Source organism: Orbicella faveolata, unplaced genomic scaffold, assembly GCF_042242905.1.
Source record: "Orbicella faveolata isolate gen_17 unplaced genomic scaffold, um_ofav_v1 contig_35, whole genome shotgun sequence".
Taxonomy (NCBI): Eukaryota; Metazoa; Cnidaria; class Anthozoa; order Scleractinia; family Merulinidae; genus Orbicella; species Orbicella faveolata.
Genome location: NW_028301564.1, coordinates 6,171,725 through 6,195,438, shown reverse-complemented (window position 1 = coordinate 6,195,438; position 23,714 = coordinate 6,171,725). Strand labels below are relative to the sequence as shown.

The following is a 23,714-nucleotide window of genomic DNA, read 5'->3' as shown; positions in this document are numbered from 1 at the left end:
CAATACTACAAAAAAATAATATAAATAAACCTCTCCAACACTTTGCAGCTGCGATAAAGACGATGAAAGCGACTCAAAAGTTCTCTTGAACTGCATCTCCATTATCAGTTGAGTGTCACAACTTTCATACGACTGCTACTTGGCCAGGTTAACTTATCGCGTGCATAATTAATATACGTTAATTACACGACGCAGTTGTGCAATTAAACACAAGCTAGTTCTAAATGTGGTGCCTGCAAGTCAATAACTTTAAATTCAAGAACTTGTTTGGGGTACGTAGGTTATTCACGCGTGAAAATAAAGAAACAAAAAGATCTAAGTTATGTAAATACATAACCGCCCTTCAGTAACGATGGCCACATAAACTGAAGAAGAAAAAGTGACAATTAAACTGACAAAATACGCATGAAATTATCTTTTTTTCGGTTTCGAAGCAGCCGCAAATAGGTTTTGTTCTTGGTCACGTGGGCTGCTCCCAGAAACAAGAGAAAGGGTTAAACTTATCGTGTACTGCCAAACGTCGTTTTTTCCTTAACTAGTCTACGATTTAAATTATTATTCTTCAAACCACCTGTGAGGTTGAAAATTATAACGTTGGTAAACAAAACAAACCATACGATAATTTTACACGTGCGAGCTCTATGTGAATAAAGATGAAATAAAAGATAATATTTCCTGGTGCAATTTGCGGTCGGTTGAATGGCAGAACAACACAATGCATATTGTTTTCATATCAAACTTTGCGACAACAGATGACATAGACTACCGCGGCGTCACCCAAGACGAAACAACTTCGGTAAGATAGAGAACTCTGGAATTATTTTTGGCGTTTCCTCTTATTTAAGTTGACTGAAGAAACAATTTACCCCTTCGTTGTCACTTGAAAGGAAAAGCGTCGAATTTTGTTTTGGTCATCTAGAGTCGAAAACGTGGAATAGATTAGTTTCTTCAAACACGCACGTTTTTGAAAGTGAAAGTTACAATATGTGTGCTATACGTAAAGAGCAAGAAAGCCGGGTTCAAACCGGAACATCTAAGGTCGATGGTAACTTCTAATTCTAGTAGCAGATGATTCGCATTCAGAATTGATAGATGTACGCAAATTTTTCGCAAAAGGTGTTGTTAACCATATCATTTGGTATTATGGATTTTCATCGGCCTGTTTTGCGGCGATCAAATTAAACCGAAAAAAAGGTCGTTTACAAACAGAGAAGCTCAATGTCATATAACCATTTGGGACTAGGTTTTCCATGTTCAACTGGGCACTGGGAAACCGCGACGACGTCGTATGGTCAAAGAGCGAATGGCTCAGTAATAAGCGCTCATCTGGATGACAGGTAAATAGCTTTGCTTTTATAGTAATACATTATAGCCTCCAGCAAAATTTGTTTCAATTGACAATGCGCTTAAACCATTACAGTGTTGTTCGTATCAGAACAACGTTTCCCGCTATACTGGCCGTATTTACATCAATCCGATTTGTCAATCTAAATATTCCTGCAAAAAGTTAAGCACCTTAAGTATTATGGAGGTCAAAAAATTTCCCTTAGATGCACTGTAAATATTGCTATTTTACTAGTTAAACTTCTTTCAACAAGAATCTTTCGATAAATTCGTCAGACGGATAAAATGCTTCGTGATTCTAATATCACGTTTCCGATGATGTCATTGTTCACTACCGTGTATGGTGATTGCTTAATCCTTTTTTTCATGATTCTGGGAAGATTTTTGGCTTAAAATATGAAAAAAAAAATGTATTGCTTTTACCATGTTTCAGGGTTTTCAGTCTCTCGGTGATGTTTTATATTGTGTTAAAAGCCATTCCATGCGTTGCTGTTATTTGCTGAGACAGGTGCATATCCAAGGAAATCATCCGTGTGCCAGCTTTTCAAAGGATGCCATTTATTTAAAAGCGTCACAATAATTATCCTAAATGCAATTTAAATTTTAAAGGTTGCACGTAAGGGTATATCTTAATTTGTTAAATACTACATGGAAATTTCTCGAACTCGTCGATCGAGGAATTTAATTTTCTCACGGTAATTGTTTCTGATTTCATTTTGACCGGCGCAAACCGTGATAGGGAAATTTGATAAAAGTCCCAGCATAACTACTGTAGTAGATCGTGCTTTATTTAGAAGGAATTTATTCTCAGATGATTATTTCTGAATATAGTGAGAAACAGAAAACAAATATTTACGTCGGTCCTTTGGTTTTTAGAGCAGTTTTCAGTTTCATAGTTCTATTTTGATCTATTTCGTTTGTGACAAGATTTTTAATGTCGATGATATACAAATGAAAACCGTCGGCGTAGCCTGAACTAGATTCAGCCTTTTATACCTCATAATCTATTGACGATCTAACCAAACTACAAAAGAGACTTTGGACTTCTCCACTCGCGATGGAAATTGGATTGCGACTAAAACTGTAACAAATGTGTACAAGAAGAAGCAGCTGTCATTACCAGTGAATGAAAAGGGTCTAGCATAGGGTTCGCGGAATGCGGGATCATGTGTGTGTTTTTTTTTTTCCGGGATGCGGGATGGAATGAAATTTGAAGGCGGGACGAGGGATTGCAAGGGGTCGGCAGGAGGCGGGAAGTTAGTTATATTAATGGCGGGAAAAGGGAATTATTGATTTTTTTTTTTTTTTTTCGTGCGGAAAAGGGGATGTTAGACGGTCGAAATTAGAATCCAAATTCACCGCTGAAATCTTAGAAACAGAAACTACATTTACTTTTGATGTAAACGTGAGTAATTTCAAACAGGCCTTCAAAATAGAAATTACCCAGCTAGAATTGTAGAAAAATACAACTCAGAGGTTAAATTCTCTGATAGAAAAGCGTCACTAACCCAGAAAAACAAAACCAAACGAAAGAAAATAGAGCTTTTTGTAAGGCAACACCACCACGTGTTGTCAAACCTAAAAAACATACTCATAGCGAAATGGCACCTCAATGAATAGCCATATACTTTAAACTTGAAGGACTTAAGAAAAACAATGTGCCAAGCATGTGGCATTTCCTGTTATCCCAAGTCGTTTCTTTAGCAATCCAGTTAACCAGGTGCTTCTTCTTCTTCCTCGTCTTAGTCCTCTTCGTGTTCCCAATCCCGTTCCTCAAGTACCGCGCTAGCTTGACGCATAGAGCGACTGGGGAGTTCCGACTCTGGGTATAAGGTTGAAATTTTCCTAACAGAGCAGTAGTTGAGTTGATTGTTAATGAAAAACGTTCAGTTGAAACTTCTTGTGAGTAAATACTCGCGAGTACGTTATATTCGTATACTCCAGACTAAATATTTTTTTATATTTTTTTACTTCAATGATTCACTGGAGGGGCGACATTTTCACATGTGTAAAGCAAAAAGTGGGGAACTTGCGAGGATTTATTACTCATTTACTTCCCTGATACCAGCTTTCAGACAGCTTTTGACCCCGTTGCACCATAACTGTAGGCGTTGAATACTGGAGACCCTTTCAGTTGCAGCACACGAAAGCGTTGATGAAGATCTGACAACTGCAAGCTTTGCTAGGTTAACCGCTGCAACTGTCTATAAATCGGTGACTGATCTCGGCCTGAAAATGATCTTCAAGAAAATAGAAAGTTTGCGTTTAACAGTATCGTAAAATGGTGATTAAAAATATAACGCATTCCAATCCATTGAGATATTAAGCCAAAAATTGGGAAAATGCCTAAACAATCGTTCTGCCAAAGCCCACCGAAAGTGTCAATTGTTTTCACTCAAGTATTTAAAACGATTGAAAATAATGATTCCTAAATGAGCGATTTGCCTACTGTATGCATGAAACTGTTTATCTTGTTCACTTCTGCAGGACAAACGATAAGAGCAAGCCAAGTATTTACAGCAGTTTTCCAGGGGATGGAAGCTTTTTCCCTTTCTGGGCTAGAAAATGTGGCTGTGCGGAATGTATCATCGCCAGTGACAAGATGGGGACAAACACCCTCCGTAATCAAAATAGGTACAAAAATTCACAGCAAAGTGGCTGTTTCAGTCGAAAAACAAATGGGTATAATCAGGCGCTTCAAACAAAGGGACGCCTTGGAGGAGATCAAGTTATAAATGCGCAATGCACGCAGGGAAACGGCAATGGCATAGCAGTTTGGCCAGAGAAGGATCGACTTACAACTTTATCTGACAAGATGCAAATACGTGACTTTATTACTTATATCCAACACCCAACCGATCCCAGGACGTCCGCGTTTTATCAATCTGCAGCTCGCAGCCAGTCTCCGACAACGCCAGTTGTTGATGAAACAACTTCATATACCAGGTGGTTGAATACAGACTCCGTGGTTAAAGGTAACGAAGCTGTAACAAACTATTGGCCATGGTATGGCACCTCAGATGAGGTTAGCTACCACAATCAACAGCATTTCCCAAGTATACATCAAAGCTCTTCCACCAAGTTAAGCAGCCGAGATCCGCGCTTGAGAAGCAAGAGTGAGAAATGCAATGGGAACAGCGCGTTAACTTCAAATAAAAACTCAATTTACCAAGGCGACGTCAATTTTCTACCATTAAGTGGAACAGGAAAAATATTTCGAGACGAACATCAAAGCGAAGACAACAACAGCGAGAGATATCGGGAGAAGATTGAACACAGCTCTCTTCAAGGAGGAACAACTACGGCAACGTGGTGGAATGTCTCGGCAATGGGTCAGCATTCCAAGCCTGCGCAAGCTCAATCTATTTACCCTGAAAGATGTGCACCTGCAACTGAGAAGAAGGATGACCTGTCTAGTGACGATTGGAACGTTCAGCGAAGCTGGGTAAAGCACTCGATGCCACTGACACTGAGCGAACTTTCAAACAAACATGGCGTCAATGAAACGATTTCCTGTGGTACCAGTCCACGCAGCAATTTTTCCTGGAATCATACTTCGCTTCCACACGAGAAAGCTTGCAGAACGTCAGAAGAAAAGCTGCAAAAGGGAACTAAGTGGTCACCAAAAAAGTTGGACTGCTTCGATTCTAAAAATAAACATGGAACAGGCGATCTCGATTCATTTCAAAATGGTGGCTTACATCGAAAGAAACAGAAATCAAGAACCTATAAGAAAGCTTTGGAAAATGTCCAAGACGCCAAAATCTTGGAAATATACGCCCGAGAGGAAAGGATAAGAAATTTAAAAACCCTTCTTGCTAAACAAGAACAAGCACTGGACACCCTGAGATTTCAGAGGAAACAATCTTTTTCTGACGAACTAAGCGGAAGTTTCTTTGATATTAAAAACAATGAAGCACCTCATCGGAAGTCGAGTGATGAAGAAGACGTCGTCGAAGATAAAGAAGAAAGCTGTTCTACACCAGGTGCCAATCTTGTCGGAAATTCGTTAAAACGAAGATGGCTCAAAAACTGGAATGAAGAAGATCAACTTGATCACAAACCCCCGGAGAAAATTGAAAAGAGGAACGAAATTGACGCGCATGGTACGCTATCTGAAGATGGAAATCAGAACCTCAGCAATGCTGAATTTACGGCATTAGAAGGGCTAGTGAGACTCAGCAAGGACTAAGACATAGTAAATGTAAGCTTTTCATCAAACATTGACTTTAATTCCACGCGCAAAACATACGTTGGTTTAACCTTAAAGTTGTAGACCATATAGTATAGACTCTGACCTCGCTCAATAACCGATTGCTGGAAACTAAGTATTTTAAAATAGATAAATTTTGCAACATTTTGATTCGGAGATTTTTCATTTGTTTTGCCAAATAGTCGTAATGGTACGTTGTTTATTGTTTTAGTAACCTCAGGGGTGGGGATTGATGCTGTGGCCGGGTTGAGAACAGAACTTAGGCGATGGAGTAACATGTACGATGGGACGCTGGTCTTTGTCATGAGGTGCACACGCACAACTCCTGACACACTACTGACCTTATTCCGACTGGAATTTTCGCGACCCGCCCATTTGTTGGCACCACAAGTGGACGCTAGTTTTCGCGATCCTCGCCTTCTGTGGTGCTGTTTCAATATTTTTTAAACGATCTGAAACCGGCTGTTTATGATATAGTGATTAGAGGTCCCTGTATTTCTCTCAAGCTCTCTCGGGCTGTTTTATGAACAAATCGTGAAAAACGTAGCGGAGCACTTCAGGTGCCGAGTTAAATAGGCGACGAGTTCTCGAACGTCCAATAGAAATCGAAACGGAAAACTGGCTCGAGAAAACCGGATTTCCAGGCATCGGAGGAGGGTTGGGTAGAGTAAGACAAAACCAGGCAAGCGACTGAGGAAAGTTCCAGAGGTCGAGTGTTCGAGGAATCGGGATTCTACTCTACTCGAAGTATAAAAGCCAGTGACAGCTAAGGGAAACCACTTTTTTAATGGATCCAAACACTACTAAACATTGAGCGGCACTGTAATATGCAAGGTTTCTACCGTTCTTAAAACTGTTGGCCGCATGCGTCCATGAGCAAGTAAAACACTGGGTTAATTATTAACTTGAAATTGTTTAAAAAGGTAAGTTAACCTGCTCAACGATCGAGTTTAGGAAGGTGACATTTCCAATCGAGCGTCAGCCCTTCGTCTTAAGGTGGCTCAAAACAGTTTTTGATGGGTTATTATAACCACTCTTTATCACTTGATGCTACAGTCTTGGTACCAAAAATCTCCCCAATCATTGGTGAACACATTGTTATCATTTTCGTGACACAATAGGTTACCATAGCAACAGTAAGACCTGCTAAAAACACTCTATGTTAGGGGCTTATAATTCAAAAACGGCAAGGTACATAGGGTTCAGTGCCACCTTAAACTTTTGAAAATTGAAGGTGGCTCTGCACCCTATGTACGGATTTTTTTGTTTTAATTTTGCCAAAAGTTGCGTCTTATCATGCTTATCAAAATTTGATAATATAAAAATATTTCACTGTGCCGTTTTTCAATCGTCAGCTTCACAAACTTTCTACGGCGGCCAATTTACCTTTTTCAATTTAGGCCCTATTCGAAACGTCGTGCTACTGGCCGTGCCGAACTAAATTTAAAAATTAAATTCGACTTAAGCACGGCAGTTGCACAACGTTTGAACCACTCATTTCGGCTGGTCAATTAAGTTCTGCACGACTATTCAGCTTGGCAGGTCTTGCCGTGCCTCACGACAGTAGCGCGACGTGCTCTTGCCGTGCCGAACTGAATTCATAACCTGCCGCATCAGCTGCCGTTGCGTCCTGAAACTTCCTTTATTTAATTCGCAAAACGTTTGTATGTTATCGTTGAATCACTTCGCCAAGTGTATGAAGTTTGTACTACGCAGTCCAAACATTTGCACAGTCTTAAGCCTTCATGATGAGTATTTTTCAATAAATTAGTTAACTTTCTGCCTTTCTCTGATAGCCTTTTTCCTTTCCTTTCTAAGAAAAAACAGTTATGGCGCTATCAGTTTTCTTCGCCTTTTCTGTGGACTTTTTGTGTGGAGCTGAGCCTGTGCTTCATTCTTTAAGCCATTGTAATCTGTTTGTCTCATGATTTTGCTGATAATAAGTAACTTAAACACGGAAGTTCAATAAAATTTCCTCTCTTTGACAAACTGTAAATAGTTCATTTGGGATGTTGGGAGAACACTCGGAAAGCTTTTAAATCACTCGCCCTGGTATTTCCGTGGGAAACTATCTTCGTCGTAGTCCCTGGATAGAAACACTTAATTGATTAAGACTATACTTTGCATAGTTTGACTCGAAGTTAACGTACCATGGGTATCTTTCTTTTCAAACAAGACTCATAGCAAGATATAAGTGGGATACTTGTTAAGGCACAACTTAGGTGTAACAATCATCCTTTTCGGAACTCCTCTATCTTCAGGGACGCCATATCCAATAAGGTAAAAAGCGGAGTTTGTCGCTGATGTCCGGACCGGTTTTGTGGGCTGTTTAGAAACTCGAAATACACGAAATATTTAACAATTATTCCACGACCGTTGGTTGGATATGAGATGATAGATAGCCAACGAGCCCTGATGGCTAAGCCAATGAAATCTTTCGAATTACATTATCCAACGATCCAGTTATGGTCAGTTATAATAATATAACTTAACCTCTGCGAGAATGGCATACAAGCATACGACGCGGAAAGGGGGGCAAAGTTACCTAATTTTTCAGTGAGGGTTGGAGTTTTAGGAGAGGAGGCAAACAAGAAAAGCGACTCTAATTCAAGCAGATCCAGAGCCACGCGTCGCGTTTTGCTTTGTTAAGAAAATTCGGCGGGGTTTAATGCATCGCAAATTTCAGTTGGCAATGCTCTATCAAGGAGTATAAGGTAATTCAATCATGATCGTAGCTGTACAGTATCGAGATATGATGCACTTGGGAAATTTCGAGGGTTCTCAAGACGCTACAAGTTATGCTTCTCCGTGTTCTCCAAACTTACAGCGCGTGCTAAGCACCGACTATCAGAAAACAGGGGAAAAACTATTGTTGGTTAGCTATTGTGTTCTTATGTAGGAAAGTGTTTTCTGTTTTTCGAATGATTTTGTCTTCGTCATTTGAAAACAAAACCAAAGCGCTATCAGTTGAAACACTCGACTGATCTGTTGACTGCGGAAGCGCAATTTATCGACCGATAACTGAAGTTTTTGCACGCTGACAACTGTCACACAATATCACTTCCTGCTCTTAATATCTGTACTGCACAGACTTTGATAAGTGACTTGGTCCTACATCCTTTGCTTACTATCACCACAGTGTAATTGTTAAATAGCCAACGATTCGCAAAAGAAATCAATGCAAACTGACCTGAAAACTAAGACTAACATATCTTGCCATCACTACCGACGTACAATTGGATGTCCCGTTCAAAACTCAAAATTGGATTGACGTGTGTAACGTCCTGTAGATCACTCAAATTATCACTACAATTATCATGTTTGGAATTCAAAGAAGAAACTAGCCAATCAATTCCGTTGACATTACGAGCCAAGAAAGCATTTCCTTTCCTCATTTCACCTCTTAATTTCTTTAAGGCGTGGCCAAACGGACTCGCAAGTAGACGCAAGTTGAAAACTTGGGTCTACTTGCGACTCCGTTTGGCCAGGTCTTGGGAGCACCTGAGTTGACTGGCGATGACGTGCGCTCACTTTGGCCGCGATCAAATTTACACGCAAGTCGGCGCAAGTTTTTACGCCGTTTGGCCACCCAACCCAGGTCAACGCCAGTTGAGTGACGTCTCTTTGTTGTAATAGCAACCTATTGGCCAATGAATGATTACATGTTGGCCGAGCGGGACCAAGCCCGCAGCCTCGAAATGTTTTTTTTTTTTTTTTTTTTTTTTTTACGCCTTGCCCGTACTTGCGAGGAAACTTGCCTGTCCGCGTTTCTCCACCTAACGCAAGTTTCTAGGCAAGTTCAGCTTGCGGCTACTTCCAAGTCCGTTTTGCCAGGGCTTTAGAAGCACAAAAGAACCCAAAAGATTACAGTGTTCCAGACAAATCAATAATTGTTGGAATATCCATTTACTGGAAAAGAATCTCAACTAAACGAGAACTTTTGAAATAAGAATAGTAGGAAAGTTTTAGCCTTCGTCGCAGACGGAATATACCCAAGCAGCAACGCAAGCTAGGAAGTCATAGACATTATTCAGTTTTTCTCACAGAAACCTTTTTTTATTTATTTATTTTTTTTTTTTTTTCATTACAAGATAAATATAGCAGCCAGAAATTAAATACCAGCGTCAAAAAGTCGTTAAAAGCCAGCCACATTTCCAAACAATGTAAACCAATATATTAATAATTCGAGTAGCGCACCTTTACTTACTTACTTACTTACTTACTTACTTACTTACTTACTTACTTACTTACTTACTTACTTACTTACTTACTTACTTACTTACTTACTTACTTACTTACTTACTTACTTACTTACTTACAGGCCGTTCACTTAACTTTTACATATCAATAAATACGTCATGTTACATCAATCAAATGAAATACAAACCGTGTGCAAAGAGATATGTTCATTACATGAAAGCTTCCGCACTCGTACAAATTGACAATCAATCACGGATGAAAAATCAGTTAAACTGTGTTCACGACTGTGAGGGTAGTTATAAATATTTGGCGATTTTGAAATATTTTAGCTTTTCATCAAAGCTGAGCCACTTAATCTGATAACAAATTCTAAATATCACACGTACGTAATCCCGAGCAGAGCCCTCTAAAAACAAGAGCGAGGACTGGAGAGGAAAGAAAAATACCAGTCTTCATATAATCATAGTTAATAGGAGGAAATAGTTATGAAACCAGACGAAGTTCTTTGTTGTATGTTTTTCTTTGATTTTTTGGCCTTGGCCGTGCACAAAACACAATAGTTGTTTAATTCTGAGGAACAAACGAAAAGAAACGTTTTGGTTACGTAATTCATGCACAGTGTATGAGCGCGAAACAAAAGATTGTGCACGGTCGTGGACCTTCCAACATAAATCTTGGCATCTTCGTTTGCCCCTTCGATGTTTGGCGGACTTCATAGCCATTTCCGGCTATAAACTATGATATAAGTTGACATCGGTTGTTAAAGATTATAGGCTTTCTACTTCGGCAACAATCTGAATCACGACCAAAGAGTCTCCTTAGTCTGAAAACTGTTCACGATATCCTCAAATTTAGTAATGATTCATTCGGTTTTCAATCAACTACATTTTAACTAATCGCGGCCTGATCTGGGAAGGAGGATAATTTTTCTTAGGAATTCTGAGTTATTGTATGACACCTCTCTCCAAATGAAAGATGACAGTTATACCACCCTTTTATTACTATGCAAACAAAGCGTGACTAGGAAAACGTCCTCGCAGTAAAAAAAAAACATAGATTATATATCTCGCGTGCGGACATTTCCTGAACGCGTTTCACGGTGAGATTCAAACCTTAAGTGTCTTTTTTCTCGTCTTTTCTTAACAATCCGAACACTGATAGAAATTCCTCCTGACTTATGTCTTCAGGTACGCTGGCTTTGCTCAAATTTGCTCCATGATTAAGGTCCATTTGAGTCTTACCATGCCATGACTGCTGTCGTTTCTTTACCTTCGGTCTAGTTGACTGCGACATATGCTGCATCTTCTTTCGTTTTGTTTGGACTTTGGACTTCTTGGAACATTTCACGCGTTTAGTGCTTTCGCTAAGCTTTTCCTTCACTATTTCAGGGGATGGAGTTAACTTTCGCTTTCCCGCTTTCGCCAAGGAATTGTTAACTTGTCCATTCATAATGGTGTCTGTTTGGTCCATTTTTACATTACTGGTCTCCATTCCAGTATTGACGTTTGAAAGGGTATCAACTCTACGAGGTGACTTTTGTTTTCTCCTTCTAGGGAGAAATGTTTTTCGTTCACCTGAAGGAAAGTAATGGATTTGGGCAGAAGGGCAGTCTTTAAGAATTTCCCTCGCTCTTTGGCCCGTAAATGAACATTTGCTGCTTTCTATGCGACATTCGCTCACTTTTCCATTAAAGTATTTTCCAGTTAATTGCTTGGAAAGACCATTTGCACACCCGTTTCCCTCAACCGACTGTTTGAGCTTCTCCAGTTCCACTTTTTGTTCGGCCACGCGCTTTTTTAGATCCTGTATCTTTTCATCTCTTTCACTGCACAGTTGAGATCCGGGGAGAACGACCTGTTTTACTGTGTTGTTACGACGTAGAGGATGGTACTCTATGGTGTAGCCTTTAAAAATTCGGATGAAATCTTCTGTGACTTCGATCTTTTTATCATCACAGTATCTATCTTGTACTTTATCTCGCATAGTGTTGTCATCATCGCTCGATGTGGAGCCATCTCTTCCGTCGTTTGATTGGTTATGTTGAATGAAAGAGTTCCTGTAATCGAACTTTTCCTTCACCTGTCTTGTAGTCCCTTCCCATATGGGGAAAGAGGCGGGCTTATCTTGTTGGTTCTTTTCCACTTGACGCAAAACTGTTTGACGGGGAAATATATCTTCTTTACTTTCAACTTTTATGTTCTTGTCATGAAATGATAGAGCTGCTTCACGGCGATATGTTTCTTCTTTGCTGTCAACTTTAATGTTCTTGTCCGCATAAGATGATTCCACTGCTTGAACCGTTTCGCAAGGTTCTTTCTTGACGGTACAAACACAGTCCTCATCACTGTCCTCAATGTAAATGACGTCATCACTGTTTTCTCTGGTTCCCTTGGCAGATGTTGTCTCTTTGCTGCATTCGCTGTCAACACCAGAATTCTGAGGCACGTACCCCGGATTTACTATCACAGGAACATAATAAAGGTAAAAATTACCTCCTTCAACTGGATAAGAAGGCAAGTTCAGCATTCGGTATTCTCTGTGAAGAATTTGCTGGTATCTTACAGATATTTCTTCCCACATTTGTCTTTGGTCTTGACCACTCCCTGATGAGCTACAGCACAAAAAAAATCACAGTGTAAAGTTATTAGTTTTTAAAGGAAATGCGAGTGAAAATCTTAGCTATCTATCAGCGTCAGCAAATTGTCAGAGCAAAGAAACGAAGGGGTAATGCTGGAAACCTCAGCTTCAAAAGCACGCAACACGGTGGTTAATTTACTTCAAGTTAATAAACGGGTAATTGCATCAAACAATACTCAATTATAAAATATAGAGACTGCTCATGCTGTTTTAGACGATTACAGACAATTATGATCCTCAACCACAGTGTCATTGTAATTGCGAACAGCTGAAATCAGGAGCCATAATCGGGGACGGAGACCGTAAGTCTCGGGATTCGCGCGCACCTATGATATGGGACAATTTTTCTATTTTTAGAACAAATTGCGCCATCCTGACGTCATATATCCACGCGGATTCACGCACATGTCAGGGGCTCTCGCGTGGATGTTGTCACGTTGCGTGATCAAATGTTGAGAGTTGAGACATTCTCTTGCGTATTTTTCAGAGCGATGGCAGGGAATAAGGCAGGGAATACGAACCAGGGCGCTTATATGTAGTTTTATGCTCTGATGAGCTAACGGAAAAGGTGGGTTTTTCAGGGTCGAAAACAAGACTTCAATCTCGCGCTGGGAATGAATAATAAGATCTGCTCACGCTAGTCGTAAGCTTACGCATATGTTTTTGCGTTTGTTCTGACTTAGGAATATAGCAAGAAAACTAGCTACTCTGGTATCGAGTTAATTTGTGAGTTTCTCAGACAATGGTTAATCATGAGCGAAACCTGTTTTGATGGTTTCTTATTGTTTCTGCTTGTTTGGTGAGTTTTCAAAAGTTTTTGAAAGGAAAGTCTGACGCGTACAATTAGCTCATTTGCATAGTACAGCTCGTGCACTTTCAAGTCCGAGTCGGCGTTTTCAGTTGTCCACAAATCTTGACAAAGATTTCTTTCGTTATCTTTTGTGCTGAGATGCTGCAACAAATTTCACGATCGCAAAAAAGGCTACTAACATCATGTGTGTTTCTTCAACATAAGCATTTTGAAGTTTTACACTGCGAAAATGAAAATAGACAAGGAGTTTTGATAACTCGATCAACAAAATCGAAATCGTTATTCCAAGTTGATTAAAGAAAGCGTCATCGTAACTTTGCTGATTATTTCTGCTTTATTCACATACTTTCAGCTAAGCTTTTAATATGTTCTCAAACGTTTATCAATCTTTAAACATATTTAAAAACTACAGAGCTATTGTTTGAGTTCGATGTACGCTTTCACACGAAAGTGCGGCGGAAGTACAATTTGTCATGTTTACTGACTGTACAAAACACGCATCGGCGGCCGCTCTCATTCATCGACAAAAGAGAATTTACTGGATTTTTACACGAATAAAACTGAGCAGTATCTACGGTTGTAAAGTTATTAAGCCTTGATGAAACATCAAGCTAGCGTTGCTCACAATTCAAGCGAAACTCAAACTAGCAATTATTTTGCTTTACTTTTCGGTCGCGATAGGCTAACAAATTCCTCGCAAGCGTGTGGCAAGAGGAGCTAGGAAACTATGAAGTCCTGAAGCTCTGCTATATCTAAATATATCCAGCTAGTTTTTTTTGCTGTGTAATGGAAAAGCTGTTAATCTTCAACATATGTGAAATTTAAAGTGGAGTAATGTACAGCTCATGTAAAAGAAGCATCCGTCGGAACACAACTTGGTTAGCGATATATTTAAGCTTACAGCGGAACATACCTAAATTCGACACTGTCTTACTTCACTCAAACTGGAGCAGCTTACGACGAAAATACTTAAGCAAAATTCCAACAGACGTAAACGCGTTGAGTTGTGGGCCAAAAACATGAAAAATTTCGGGAATTTCGGACGCCATTTCCCCCGCGCGACATCCGCAAATATCCTCGCAGCATGTACGCGCGTGTGCCGCAGGTGATGGCGCAATTTGTTCTAAAAATAGAATTATTGTCCCATATCATGGGGACAACCCCAATACTTGAAATGGCGCGCGCTTACGGTCCCCGTCCCCGATTATGGCTCCTGCTGAAATACAAAACGTTTAGCATATGCAGTTGGTATAACGAGAAAACACTCCCTTCCTTCTACAAGACAGTTCACTTCTCTTTCCTGTTGCTGTTTTAGATCGACTAAATTATTTACTTTAATCGAAAGTTCTCGAAAAACTTCGAGATATAATGAAATAATAAAGATATAATGAGTCAGATATTGGAACTTGAAGTGGTGGGTCATCAGTTTTTGAGCCCTTGGTAAAGGGCGTGTCGTTCAATTTCCAGCTACCCATGGGGGCCAGTACAATCCTATTTTATAACAGGAACTGGAACACAGTTAAAACAAATTGTTTTTAATAACGAAAGTCATTAGACAACTGCCGGAACCGTTAGCCACACATTTATACGCAGATCGTGCGTATAAATTACACGACAACCGCGTATTCTTTTGCTTGATCAGCTTTGATATCATCGTGACATGGTAATTACAGTGAGATCTATAGTGGTAAGATATGGTAAATATAACATTCTGTTCCGTCTGCGGTCTTGAAAGTGATCAATAAATGTTTGTCTATTGCACATTCAATGTCCAAATATAGAGAAATATACGAGTGATGAAAAAAATTTGAAGGTCGAGGCCTACGGGCATATAAAAATGAAAATCGATACTCAGAATGGCTCAAAAAGGGCGACCGTACTCTTTGACCATCCACTTACTTCTTTTTCGGTTTTCCTTGTTCTTAATTGTTTTCTTTCTACCTTTTTTCTCTCTCTCTTTCTTTCTTTTGTCCTTTCTTTTTTTTCCGTCTTTCTGTCCATCTGTCCGCCCAGTGCTTGCTGGCCTGTCTGTCTGTTGGCTGGTTGTCTAACAGTCTGTCTGTCTGTCTGTCTCTTCTTTGGCGGTGCCTCTCTGATGCCTAGCTATCTGGTCTGGTGGCTAATCTTTGTTCAGCCTCGATCCCAGGCTTTCTCCTTTACCTCTCTTGTGGTACGGCAAGGGAGACAAAGGAAAGAGCCTGGAATCGAGGTTGATCTTTGTTTTCTTTCTTTCTCTCTTTCTTTCGTTGACTCTCGCTTTCTAACCTTCCTTTCTTTCCTTATTTCTTTCTTTCTTTCTTTCTCTCTTTCTCTTATTTCTTGTTTTCTTTCTCTATTTTCTATTTTCCATGCATCGAACATATACATGACGTCACTAAAATTCGAACTACAAAACTATTGATCTTCCTGAGATTTTACTTAAATGATGTATAAGAGCAGCTGAAAACTAATATTCATACAAATTTTCGCTCCGAATGGGTTCTTCTTGATAAACTACGCTTGAATTTCTAAGCTTCTGCGTGACGTGGCATTTACATGACGGCCTAGAAAGCTGTCATAATGGTTAAAAAAGTGACTTATTTCGGGGAACTTGGTTATCTGAACAGTTCACGTCTTAGAAAAAGTACTATTTTAATGTTTTAGAGTTCCTCGAGGGATAAATTCACGCTTTTGTAGCAAAACTCAGTGACAGATGTTTCTGTTGGTTTCCGGCCGCCATGTTGGTGCCCATACGGATGGGCACCAGCGTGGCGTCTCCATACAAATCTCTATAAATATGGGTAAAAAATTTCTCCGCATATCTCGCATAAGAAAAATTGCTGTGACCAGAATTTTGGCGAGAGTCTTTGCATATTTACCTTCTTTCATTTCCCAGATTCTAGACTTTATCTAATGACCGGTTTTGATTTTTATTTTGATCTTTTCTGAATTGCGTGACACTGAAAACCAGCAATTCCTTTCCGTTCTACAATGCAACCGGAAGTTGAAAAGGCCATGACGAGACGACCGGAAGTCAAATGATGACTCGTGAGGCGTGACTGTGGCCTGAAGGTACGTGGTTTTCAATTTTCCTTTCAATTTCCATGCGTTGCCGCACGAAAGAACCACATTTGGCGTCTTAGTAACACTTGAGAAAGCAAAACTCCAAGAAATTTGAAAGACCGGTGAAACAAAGAGAAGATAAGGACGAAAGCTTCTTTTTAACAAAAGAATATTATCAAGACTACCGAACTCCACCAAAAAGGTTATTAATTATGTCCTTTCCATAAAAACGGACGTCAAATTAGGACGAATAATCGATAATTTGTCGCCGTCCGTAAAATCAGACAAACTGCAAATGGGTAATGATTTATCTGCCAGTGAGTGCTTGTTCAACGAGCGCATAGAATTTACTTTACCGCTGGCATAAAAAAGTCATTCATTTACATGTATCTCGTATGTTTGAGGAAACAGACTTGTTCCTGTATAACTATTGTTTACGTCTGGTGATTTTATCCAAAAAACCAAAATATTATAGTCATTATAATATTGTGTCGAGCAAGCTGATCTTCATTTAGCAACGAGACACGCAATAATTTAATAAATGTGTTATTCTTGGGTCTGCTGTGTCTACAACACAAAGCTGAACGCGATCTCGTTTCTTTGTACGATAAATTAGTATAAATATATTTCGCTGAAGAGACAGATCAGTTCGTGTTCTTACAAAAAAAATATATTAACTATTGTAGACTGCGTGCACTGGATGAATACACAAGTTCTTTCACGTCTGCTGAACGCGTCTTCTCGGAACGCGTGACAACTCGTTTGGCTGGACGGTATGGCACGATCAGTCTGATAACTACGAGAACTTTCACTCTCTTTTGCTGAATTCAGATTGCTTTCTACGAAGCGTTTTCTTACAGGTGAAGTATAATGTCATTTTAGCCGCGAATGATCAGAAATGATCGGAATTGCAACTCTGCTTCGAAAGCAAAATTAATGTCATGACCTTCGACAAATTTGAATGGCCTTCAAAAAACGACGTCGGGCTGTCAGCTGAGCTGTAATTAGTCAAGAAAAAAATTCACCTACCTGTTTGAAAACGTTGACGAAGTTGAAGATGTAGGTTTGGGATTATTGCCGTTGGTCTGAGCAGATTTTTCTGTCGACATCGTTTCATCAACACCGCCAATTGTTTCGATTTCGTTGTTGGCGTTCGTACGGTTTGGAGAGGACGTGTCACAGAGCCGAACCGTCGTGTTCTTGTCTGTAGGTAAGACCTTGTTGCTGGTTTCCGCGCTGCTCATTAATTTTTGCTTTGGAACAGCTTCAGCATTTCCCATGCTCAAGATCAGTAGAGGTTCCAATAAACATGGATTCAACAGGCGGACGGCTCAAGAAGCACGCGAATGACGAATGAAAGCATCACTTGACCACTGCTGAGAATTATGCATGAATAACAAACCAAGGAACAATATCGTTGTTTTGTGATGTCTACTTAGAGCTATCTAACTACACCTTTATCCTAATGCAGTAACAAGTTCAATTCATTTTGGAATATTTTTGAGACTTTTGTAAGTCGACTTTGACTTAAAGAAAAAAATTTCCTCTTACCTGACGTCAGCCCTGTTTCTATCAAGTGCGTGTTTCGTGCTCGTTATATAGTCTCGTCCGCCCGCGCATTCATCAACAGTGACGCAAGAAAAATTTAAATGACAAAAGTTCCAATTGCGTGACTGAGAAGGGTCAATGACATAAAAGATTGCATTACTTATGAAAACATAATCTGTCCATTTTGTCTTGAGTTCGTCGAGATCGCATGCTTAGATACACTCTTTTTTTATAAGAATATTATTTTTCTGCCAGGCTGAAAATTCTTGTTCTTCTGCAGATTTAAGGCTGAAATTTTCTTGTGAATATTGTCAGATTACAGCGTGACATTTCTTTTTTCGAATGTATCTGGTGGCTGGACGGTGTTAAAGTAATTTTGGAGCCAGCCTGTAGGTATCAAAGCCTGATATAAAGTACATAACCTCTTGCAAGAATGTTATAAGCATGGAACATACGGCTAATGCTGTTTTTGTTGGTTTTTGGCTAGTTTTGTCGTGTAGAGAGATGAAGAATTTTGTACGGTTTAGTTAAAAACATATAATTGTATTGCATTTACAAATTTTCAAAAAAAATTCAAATTTTACAAAATTATATTCTTTTCAAAATGTCAGCCTCGGGTTTATTCGCGAAATATTCTTAAAATTTCGCAAATTTCAGCCTCGATATTCTTATAAAACATATTCTTATAAAAAAGAAAGAGTGTAGAAAAATACTAATCCGATTTTTGCGCCCCCTTCACGGCCACTCTCGCGCTCTGCGCTAGCATCCCTCGCGCGCTCGAAGAAAAATAACTCGTAAAACAATGTAGACAGACTAATTAATAAACAGGTGCTGACCGGTTTCATGCGGCAAAACCATACTCTCGACATAAAAATGTAAAAACACCTTATAGCTTGACATAAAAAAAAATACCGCGATGGACCTTTCTACCCATCAGTTTGCCGAATTTGCATCCGTTGCAAACTCATGAAAATATGGGACAACGCTCGCTTCTCGTCATTCACTCTTTATATAAGCCTGGATATTCCGGCCCAGGCCGAATACTTATTCTTCTGCCGATTTTAGGCTTGGTGAATAACGTATGACATTTCTGTTTTCGAATGTATTTGGTGTCTGGATGGTGTCTTCGTCATTTTGGAACTGGCCTGCAGGCCGTTTAAGCCTCATAATGATATGACGCACATAACTTCTTGCAGAAATGTAATTAGCATCGAGCATACGGTTAGTGTTGTTTTCGTTGCTTTTTGGCTAGTTTTGCCGTCTAGAGAAGTTTAGTTAAAACATATAATTGTATTGTACTTACAAAATGTCAGCACAAAAAGTAATATTCTTTTCAAAATTTAAGCTCAGGGATTATTCTCAAAATATTCTTAAAATTTCGCAAATTTCAGCCTCAATATTGTTATAAAATATATCCTTAGGAATTGACAAATACTTGTGAAAACATAGTTCGTGGCAAGTCTGACGCGGCGTTTCGTCTCGGACAAGGGACTCTTCAGAGACCTTTCAGAATTTAACAGCAAACTCTTTGAGCATCGCGCTCAAAGTCCCGTTTGTAAATTCAAGATGTTAGCAGTCTGGCCTTCTATCGCAGAAGGATTCCCAACCGCACGTACGTTCACATTTATACAATAGGAATTGACAAATACTTGTGAAAACATAGTTCGTGGCAAGTCTGACGCGGCGTCTCGTCTCGGCCAAGAGACTCTTCAGAGACCTGTCAGAATTTAACAGCAAAAATATATCCTTATATAAAAAAGTGTACTTTTCTTCGTAAAAATTGGTAAGTTTAGCTAGGGTCTAATATTTCCATGTTTTCGCAATAGATGCTTATTAAACTTCGCATATTTACTAATTTCGGTGTGATCTATGGAGGTGGTTTTTTAAAATACAAAAAATTGTTGATATTGCGTGACAGCTTGAAGCAACTTCAGGAAACCGATTGCGTGACGTTAATGATCTGCTGCTCCGGCAATCCCAAACTCTCACGGTCGCAAAAAAAACTCCGAATGTTTAAAAGTAGGTATACAACTAGTACAGTGCTGTCACACTCCCGAAGTTGAAAACAAGGGAATATTATGTGGATATACATCTAGTAGCTACTACTGCTCCCGCAGTCCCACAGACCGAAAACAAGGCCCCCGGTCGAAAAACAAGATACATCGTGTGGCCTGTTCGTAGTCTCTCGTTTTTAGAACGAAGAATATGCGTTGTGTGTAGCGTATCCGTGATCTCACGTTATTAGCTAGAACGAAGAATATGTACTGTGTGAAGCGTGTCCACGATAAATTATTCACAGTCACGTAGTCACTTAGCAAAAGTATTCTTCGATATGTAAATATTGACAGCGGCGAGCCGGACTGCGGGTGAAGAAGATTCATGTCATGCAATCGAGTACCCGCAATCGCTTTGTCCCTAACCCCTCTTTACCAAAAAATAAGTCCACTCAGCCCCCCAAATAATAAAAAATAATCAACCCTTATGATAGTAAATCCATTAGAAAGTACTTCGTATCATAAGGCCGTTGGCACTGTTTTTCATTTGCATGTGATTATAATATGTTTACTTATGATCCGTTGGTTGGAGCGCAGCGCGAAAATGGTGATTAACTGAACGCCTGGAAGAAGCTAATTGTAGACTTGTTTTGTTTCTTTGACCTTCATGTTTAGGGAGATTTTTCTTTCAATATGCCTTCGTTCGCCAGGTTCCTGAAACCTATCTTATGTATACTGCAATCTCACCTGGAAATCTTCCTGCGTCACAGTAATGACCTAGTCTGCGATTAGTCTCTTTATTATCCTAGCGTGTGACGAAATACACTAATGCGAAGCAAAAAGAAGGATTTATAGTGGCGAGCAGCGATGAGAACTGGGGGTGGGGCACTTTGCCCCATTCCCTTCTGTTTGTTTCTTTAATTTGCATAATTTTAACTTTTCTAGTCTCGAGGAGAATTTAAGGATCAACCGACTGCTGGCCATAAAAACATACAAGCTACAGTCAAGCCCAATTAGGAGCAATTCAACTCTTTTGCTGGGTGGGGGAATAGTGCTGGAAGCATAACAACATGAGTCTACCACTAGCTGGGAGTGTACAACTTCCATACTAAGCCTATGTACCTGCATTTTTACAAACCGGTCAATTTTTAGGCTCTTCTTTTCCTGTGAAATAGGTCAGTTCCGGTCTACGTGAGGGTAGCCTGATTCTCAGACGTCCGCGGTCGTTCGCGGCCCTTCTCTCCCTCTCCCGTCTGATATACTCTGTGCAAGGTCGTGTTCTTGACGTCATCTCACCTATTGTATAGCGAGAGCGAATCACAACGCGCGTAAGAAATGAAGCGTGGAAAAGTCAGCAAATCAATTTCGCGCGGTTTTTTTTTTTTTTTTTTTTGGCAAAGCGAAGATTTCTTAGCTATGTTTCTAACTTCTCCCCCGAAGAAAGCCGTCTTATCTCAGACGAACTCGATTCAGTGCTTGTTCTGCGCTGAATTTCTGGAAACAAGCGATAGAATAGCGGTTTTGGGCGCTTTGCGAGGAACTCTGCAAGATTTTAGGCGGTGAATCACAAACTTCCAACGAGGACTTGCAATATGTTTGCAGAAGAAAATGCTGCCCAAAGTTGAAAAAGATCGAAAAAATGATGTGAAATCTCAAAAGTCTCGAAGATGAGTTGAGGGCAGAAGTGTCTGAAAACGCCGTGGTTCGCATTAAGTGGGGATTGAGTCAAGATCACACTCAGGAAGCTGGTGAAGATAGCTCTATTTCCTACAAATCCACCTCAAAATCAAACAAGGTTTCCTTCGCCAGTAACAGCAAGGGAGGTTACAAGTCTGACAGGGTTACCTCCTGCAGTTTCGATGGTTGGATATACAGCAGTAAGGCATTCAGGTGTTCCTGTAGTTGTGCGGGCATTTCCAGCATGTGTAAACATTGGGAGGAATTTCTTCTCACCTGCAAGTCAACTTAGCACATCTCAGCAGCTACCACCGGACAAACTTGGAGCAGCAAATAGGGAAACAGTGTCCAAAAGCAATTTAGATGAAGAGCCTTTTATACATGTGTGGACAATTTCTATAGTGAAGCCCCTATTTGCGTTTTTTTAAGTTTAATAATATTCCCGTAATATTCGATCATGGCTTGTTTTGCTAAAAAAAGGAATAAAGAAAATGGTACATTTTTGTTTGACGCAAGTGGATATGAAATGTTCCTCCTTAAGTATCATTATAATAAACTGTGTTTAGTGATGTATTTGGCTGTTAAGTGTGAGTATACAACGAATTTGTGAAAAACAAAACTGTTTACACAGAATATTTCAACAAATACTTTTCATACAAAGGTCCGGTTTTTCCAGGAAACCTTCGCCACCGACCATTTCCTAGAAAGGACTCCGGCGACGAAAATACCACGGAGCTCTCTCCTTTCTCAATCTTCAGATTCAGGGCCTTATCTTCTCCAATCAAGCCAGCTGATATGCCAAATTTCCATAAGAAATTTGTTTGATCTTCCACAAGGCTCACTAGTGGGATATTACAATTATCACTGGATTCGCTGCAAATCCATCGTGGCGTCGTGATTTCGACGTGAGCTAAAGGAGCCATCTGGAACACAAGCGACTTTCTGAATCCCGCTGGCAAGTTAAGAAGGACATCTATACCAGAAACAAACGTTTTTGAGCGCTTTGAACTGTTTAGAGGACAGTTTTTCCACGCCAAAAACTAGGCAAGCATTTTGCACGGCCGACTCGAATTCGAAACCTACCATCTTGAATTACATTCCATACATTCCACACTTCTCAGGATGTGGTACATCCGCTCTGATTGGTGGAAATTGACAATGGCTTTGACGTCATGAACACGTCCTCACACAGAGTATATCAGACGGGAGAGGGAGAGAGGGGCCGCGAACGACCTCGGACGTCTGAGAATCAGGCTAACGTGAAATGATGACGTCAGTTAAAAATCAAGTCCGTGCTTGTTATTGGTCACTGCGGGGAAATCGGTCTGTGAAAACGCCGTGACAGGAATTTGGAGTAGTTGAACGTTCCTAGTGATAGGCTCCTGAAAACACTCAATGAGAAGTACCGTAACGATTCGATTTTGTGCCTTTCTTGGTGTAAACGCTTCCTTTCTAATAAACGCTCCTTACTGAGTGTCCTTTAATTTTCGATTAAGCCCCAATAGACTAGTCCCAGGTCCCAATCCAACTACTCCCAGGTCCTAATCCCCCGCGGCTACTGACCCAACCGGAAGTGAAATTTCACGTAAACGCGGTGGAAAAAAAAACGATGTCCATTTTTTCGATTTTCATATCCGTATCTCGTGTAGATTCCATAAAGCAAATTTAAAAAATAGCTGTGATATACACTTTAAATGTTATTTCGTATAATTTATTTCCTTACCGTGCTTTTACTGCCGGCGTTAACACAAAACAGAGAAAGTCAATGAAATCGAACTTGAAATCATCAGTGATAGATATTAGGAGACGATATAGTTTCCTGGCGCCCAGTTATTCTACTTCCAATCCTCTGAATTAACGATATAAAGAACACTTATATAAAGAACCCGATATTGATCTAGCTTTCAGCTGCTCTGGGGAGAGAATTTTAGCTGCTGATATCAGAGTTTGTAACCATGGAAAAGCCAACAGTAGTGAAAGTCCAATAACCATGGTAACTACTTGTCCATCTGCATTATTGTGCAACACCTTGTAGTGAGAATTATCTGAAGTTGCAAGTAGTATTTATAAATTACTTGGCTATAATAAAATGGTGTAGTACTACAATGACTTCATTGGCAGCCAATAGCAGTTTACGAGTAAATGAAACATGAGATCACTTGTTTAGAGACTAGCACAATACAGATGCTTTGTAAATTGTTCTTTGGTCACACCCCTGCTGGTGGGACACCGGATACAACTATCCTGT

At 39.9% G+C, this 23,714-nt stretch overlaps 2 protein-coding genes and 1 long non-coding RNA gene across 6 annotated transcripts; 1 reads left to right on the top strand and 2 right to left on the bottom strand.

Moving 5' to 3' along the window:
* The first annotated feature begins 724 nt into the window (after positions 1–724).
* On the top strand, positions 725–6,089 carry LOC110047670 (uncharacterized). Of its 3 annotated transcripts, XM_020753429.2 has the most exons (3): positions 725–796; positions 1,244–1,337; positions 3,832–6,089. In XM_020753429.2, the coding sequence occupies exon 3, from the start codon at positions 3,947–3,949 to the stop codon at positions 5,534–5,536; it is 1,590 nt and encodes a 529-aa protein (XP_020609088.2). In that variant the 5' UTR covers positions 725–796; positions 1,244–1,337; positions 3,832–3,946; the 3' UTR covers positions 5,537–6,089. The 3 variants fall into 3 exon arrangements, with proteins under 3 accessions (XP_020609088.2, XP_089129824.1, XP_089129823.1); XM_089273698.1 differs by lacking the exon at positions 1,244–1,337 and having other exon boundaries at positions 726–796; XM_089273697.1 differs by having other exon boundaries at positions 733–1,337.
* A 3,293-nt stretch (positions 6,090–9,382) lies between these two features.
* On the bottom strand, positions 9,383–17,959 carry LOC110047652 (uncharacterized). 2 transcript variants are annotated; one of them, XM_020753410.2, is made up of 3 exons: positions 17,799–17,959; positions 17,277–17,623; positions 9,383–12,368 (listed from the first exon to the last, which is right to left on the bottom strand). In XM_020753410.2, exons 2-3 carry the CDS (start codon positions 17,525–17,527, stop codon positions 10,871–10,873), a joined length of 1,749 nt encoding a protein of 582 aa, XP_020609069.2. In that variant the 5' UTR covers positions 17,528–17,623; positions 17,799–17,959; the 3' UTR covers positions 9,383–10,870. The 2 variants fall into 2 exon arrangements, with proteins under 2 accessions (XP_020609069.2, XP_089129825.1); XM_089273699.1 differs by having other exon boundaries at positions 17,277–17,620.
* A 165-nt stretch (positions 17,960–18,124) lies between these two features.
* Positions 18,125–20,901, bottom strand: LOC149102769 (uncharacterized). The gene is made up of 2 exons (XR_016202053.1): positions 20,537–20,901; positions 18,125–19,512 (listed from the first exon to the last, which is right to left on the bottom strand). It is a non-coding gene; the product is annotated as an uncharacterized LOC149102769 (long non-coding RNA).
* Between the last annotated feature and the right edge of the window lie 2,813 nt (positions 20,902–23,714).